The sequence below is a fragment of the Pollachius pollachius genome, assembly GCF_949987615.1.
Source record: "Pollachius pollachius genome assembly, chromosome: 5".
Lineage (NCBI taxonomy): Eukaryota > Metazoa > Chordata > Actinopteri > Gadiformes > Gadidae > Pollachius > Pollachius pollachius.
In genome coordinates, this window is record NC_136938.1 from 7404020 (window position 1) to 7409019 (window position 5000).

Below are 5000 nucleotides of genomic sequence, written 5' to 3' on the forward strand. Positions count from 1 at the left end.
TCTTCTCTTACCCTCACCTCTGTCTTCCGTTTCTCTTATATGATGATCCGTCTTTCTCTCTCTATCTGTCTGTGTTTCTCTTTATCTGTGCGTGTCTCTCTCTCTCTCTCTCTCTCCGTCTCTCATCCCTCCCTCCCTCCCTCTCTCTCTCTCTCTCTCTCTCTCTCTCTCTCTCTCCCTGTCTCTCTTCATCTGTCTCTCCTTCTCGTCTAAAGCTCTGTTGTTCCAGTCGCTGTTCTGTTTGATCTCACCTTCACCCAGGGTTCAAAGAGCATCAACCTGCCACAGGCACTGAGACATGCAGGGCTCATCCCCTCTCTCTCTCTCTCTCTCTCTCTCTCTCTCTCTCTCTCTCTCTCTCTCTCTCTGTCTGTCTCTTTTTTCCTCTCCCAGCAGGGGCCTTGTGGCCTCTGCTGACTGAATCTCCATTTGAAAAAGGCTGAATAGTAGAGTCAGCTTAGAAACAGACGGACACGGAGAAGAGGGGGGGTAGGGAAGGTGAAAGATGAAATAGAGTGAGCGAGGCTGACAGGAGATTTAAGAAATGGTGCCGGGACGCTGCTAGACAAACATTTGTTACATATTATTATTAGTTTATAATCACATATAACAAATTTATAATATCTTATTTATTATCTTATTTATATCAGACTTATAATTATCATAATTACGACACATATTATAATTATTATTATGATTAATAATTAAATCTTTAATCTTTACAGAAGTTTTGCCAAGCTGAATGGACGTGCACAGGAAAATAGATAATAGATAATAAAGATAAACCGAACATTGCTTCATTCCCAGTCACAATCGCATGAGTCAATACTCGTCACATGACAATGAACCATTCCACAAAGGAAGCCATCAATCTTGCAGAGATCCGTCACATTTCACTGTAATATTTATATTCCTTCCCTCCCTTTTGTTGCCTTCTTCCAAGCGGGACGCTAAGTGGCCGGGCCCACGGACGCAGTCTGTACACGCTTCTCATGAATGAATGCAGGCCATAATGTGGAGGAGTACATGAGGGTACAGCAGGCTTCTCTGTGGCGACAGAGCTAAAGAGCAGCTTACGGCCGGCAGCTGGAGTGCCGTGTCAGCCCCGGCCACAGTGCTGTGTACCTGCTGACAACAGCTCATGAATAATGCAACACACCTACGTGTCAGCAAATAATACCTACAACTTGCTCACGGAAACACACAAACACAGGCCCGCCAAGCTCGTACCGGCTCACGCACACGCATCGTGATGTGCGGACTGCGCGTGTGTGCGCGGAACATTGTGTGTGTTCATAAGCAGTGTTCAGGAAGAGCATGCCTGAGCTCATTGTGTGACTTACGAACGGCTAAAACGGATGCCACTCAAACTTGTGTCGTTGAGGCAGGGTGTGTGTGGAGAAATGCACAAAATATGTGCAGGCCTTTGAAACGCAGTACGGGTAAAGAACTGAACGAGTTGACTTTTTAAATCAAGGAGTTCGAGTCGAAGGAGAATCCCATGGCAGGGCGATGAGGTGACTGATGTTGTTGTGTTTTTTTGGTTCAAACATTGCACTTAACCCCAACCCGGGCTCCGTAATGAGTAACCAGTGGGCCGTGAGACACCCTGAAGCACCGTGGTAACCTCACCCTCTCAACACACACATACACACACTCACATGCATGGGCACGCACGCACATACACACGCACACACACACACACACACACACACACAGATACACGCACATACATACTCACACACATGCACGCCCACAAACAAACCCATGGACATGCACGCACACGCACCGACACACACCCACACATAGACATACACACACACACACACACACAAGGGCACACGCACACACACACCCACACACATATTTGGCTTCCCACCCATTTCAGTGTTGCTGTCAAATTAAACACCGGCTGCCACTTAGCCAATGCTATACCTGCTGACTTTGGTGCTGATAAGCATCTGAGAGTGTAGTCAAACAGGGAGAGTGTGGGATAGTATTACCAACAGCCTGCTCCTCAGGTTCCAGCCCTGAGAGCAGGAAGCAGACATAAAGTCACTGGTACAGGCCCCCCCCCCGCTCCCCCTCAGATGCACTGTCGTCAACTTGCTGAACTTCAAGTCTGCACGTGCACACACATGTGCCACAGCGCACACACATTGTTTCACAAGCCCCAGTCCTGCCACACACACACTAAAGCGCCGACACCACAGCAACACGCGCGCACGCACACCGACATCTAGACAGACACACACCTGGGCGCGAGCGGTCCGACAGACACACACACGCACACCCACACACACAGAAACATGACCACACACAACCATAGATACACACACGTCATTATGCAAACACAGCATCGCTGTGGCCGGCTTGAAACCAAACACATTACAATCGCGCTCTTACCTGGCAAGTAGTAGAGGGGCGCTTTTAATCCAAACATGGCTACTGTGTGAGTGTCATGGAGAGGGGAAACGGTTCCGTGTCAAAGTCCGCTGGAGAGGGGGCTGTGGCCCCACAGCCACCCAGAAACCAGCCTCTGTTTGAGGGGAAGCCGAGCCGGGACTCAGCCTGTCATCCCCACTCTCCACTCCTCACTAACCAAGCGTGAGGCTGGGACCGCCCAGCCGGCGCTCACACACACACACACACACACACACACACACACACACCCCCACACACACAGACCTCAGACAGAGCGGCGCGAGGGTCAATCACCCCGCATGCCCTCACACTCGACCCCCTGACTCTCTCCACGGACCCCCCGGGCTAGGGGTCACGCTCTCACTCTTCCTATTCAGACAGCGGGAACCCAAGTGTGCGCTCTCTTTCTCTCTCCCCTCACACACAGCCACGCACACACACACACACTCACACACACACACGCGCGCGCACAAACACACACACACACACACGCTCCCGCTCGCTCGCTCGCACGCACAACACACAACAAACCGCGGGCAGGACAGCCGATGTAAGAAGCGAGCGGAGGAGGAGAAGAGAGGAGGAGGAGGAGGAGGAGGAGGAGGAGGAGGAGGAGGGACAGCCGGCAGGAGGACCGCGAGGAGGAGGAACGCAGGCTAAATCCTGCCGACGATGAGCGCAACCGTCGGTCCTTTATCCCTCGGTCCAATAGCGATTGATCAGAGAGAGACGGGGTCGCTTCAGACACCACCAACACCGCTGCTGCCCCAACACACACTGGAGCCCTCGTCTCTCTCTCTCTGTCGCGCCGCACACCTCTCTCTCTCTCTCTCTCGCTCTCTCTCTCTCTTGCACACACCTCCCCCTCTCTCACTCGCTCTCTATCTCACATGAGGATTCTCGCCCTCTCTCTCTAACACACACACGCACACACACACACACACAATCGCACCCTCTCCCTCTCTCTCTCTCCTGCACACACTCCCTCTCGCTTTTAGACACGTCTCTATTTCTTTCTGCCTCTGAGACACACATTCTTTCCCTTTCTATCTGAAAGACTATCTCTCTCTCTCTCTTACTCTCTCTGTCTCTCCCTCCCTCTCTCTCTCTTTCTTTCTCACACTTCATCCCTCTCTCTCTCTCGCTTTATCTCCCTGGTACATGCTCTATCGCTTTCTAAAATGCTCTGTATTTCTGTGTGTGTGTCTCTCTCTCTCTCTCTCTCTCTCTCTCTCTCTCTCTCTCTAGCTCTCTCTCTCTCTCTTTCTGTTATTCACGGTTTTGCATTCTTCTCTTTTTTCATTATTTTTTTCATTAACCGCTGAGATGAAGAAAGGGAGGAGGAGGGGGGAGGAGGAGGAGGAGGCAGAGGAGGAGCAGGGGAGGGCAGAGTCAACTCCCTCTAGGCTACCACAACACTCCATGTCATCGAGAGAGAGAGAGAGGGAGAGAGAGAGAGAGCGGGGGAGACAGACCGAGACCGAGGGAGAGAGGTACATAGAGTGGGATGGATATACAGAGATAGAGGATAGAGAGAGAAAGAGTGACAGCAAGGGAAACAGAGAGAGATAAGAGAGAGAGAGAGAGAGAGAGCAGGAGAGACAGAGAGAAATAGAGAGGGAGAGAGAGAGAGAGAGAGAGAGAGAGAGAGAGAGAGAGAGAGCGAGAGAGCGAGAGAGAGAGGGAGAATGCATGGGGGAAGGGGGCGGGGGGTGAGTGGGTTAAGGCAATAAAGCCTTAGTGGAGGCGGCGGTTACAGAGGAACGACAATAATAAAATAAAAGACAACACAGTCCGTGTTTCAGCGGAGGAAGGAAGGAAGGAGAAGGACAGCGGGCCCGGTTCACGGCGTGACAGCGCTGACAGCTGATTGGATGACACAGACGGGAGTACGAGGCCCACGTCGGCAGTAAGGGAGCATCGGCACGCTGTGTAAGAGGTGCTTCGCTCGCAGGAATCCAGCCGTAGCACCATGGATCAAAGGGAAGGTTGCTCCTCAATGCCGCCTCTCAATAGAGCCCGCTACGCGATCAGAGGAAATGTGAATAAAATAATCTCTCTCTCTTTCTCTGTAACGCTCCGAATCTCTGTGTGTGTCTATCTCTCTCTGTATATGTATTTCTGTTTCTCTCTGTCTCTCCGTCTTTCTCTCCCTCTCCCTCTCTCTCTTTCACTCTCTCTCTCTTTCTCTCTCTCTCTCTCTCTCTCTCTCTCTCTCTCTCTCTCTCTCTCTGGAGATAAAGGGAAGCGCTGTAGTCTGCGTCTAGGTGTGAGTGGGCTGCCTCTCTGTTCTCGCTCTGTGAAGAAACGTGGCTTGTGCCATCCTGCTCACAGACCCCAGAAGCATGCCACGCTGAACACACTCTTTACACACTGACACACACGCACGCACGCACACCCACACCCGCACGCACACAAGCACGCACACACACACACACACACACACACACACACACACACACAAACATCCACAAACACGCACACACACACACGCACGCACTTCTGTCGCTCATTATACCCTCGCTGAGTGAACCAACACACGTCCCCCACACACAACACACACCTACACACACGCA

At 51.6% G+C, this 5000-nt stretch overlaps 1 protein-coding gene across 1 annotated transcript in view; it reads right to left on the reverse strand.

Moving 5' to 3' along the window:
* gse1b (Gse1 coiled-coil protein b) overlaps positions 1–3139 on the reverse strand; it is a 63094-nt gene extending 59955 nt beyond the window's left edge. The window contains exon 1 of the mRNA XM_079737158.1: positions 2407–3139. Within this exon, the coding sequence (XP_079593284.1) occupies positions 2407–2443 (37 nt within the window). The 5' untranslated portion in view covers positions 2444–3139. The remainder of the gene's footprint in view (positions 1–2406) is intronic.
* Between the last annotated feature and the right edge of the window lie 1861 nt (positions 3140–5000).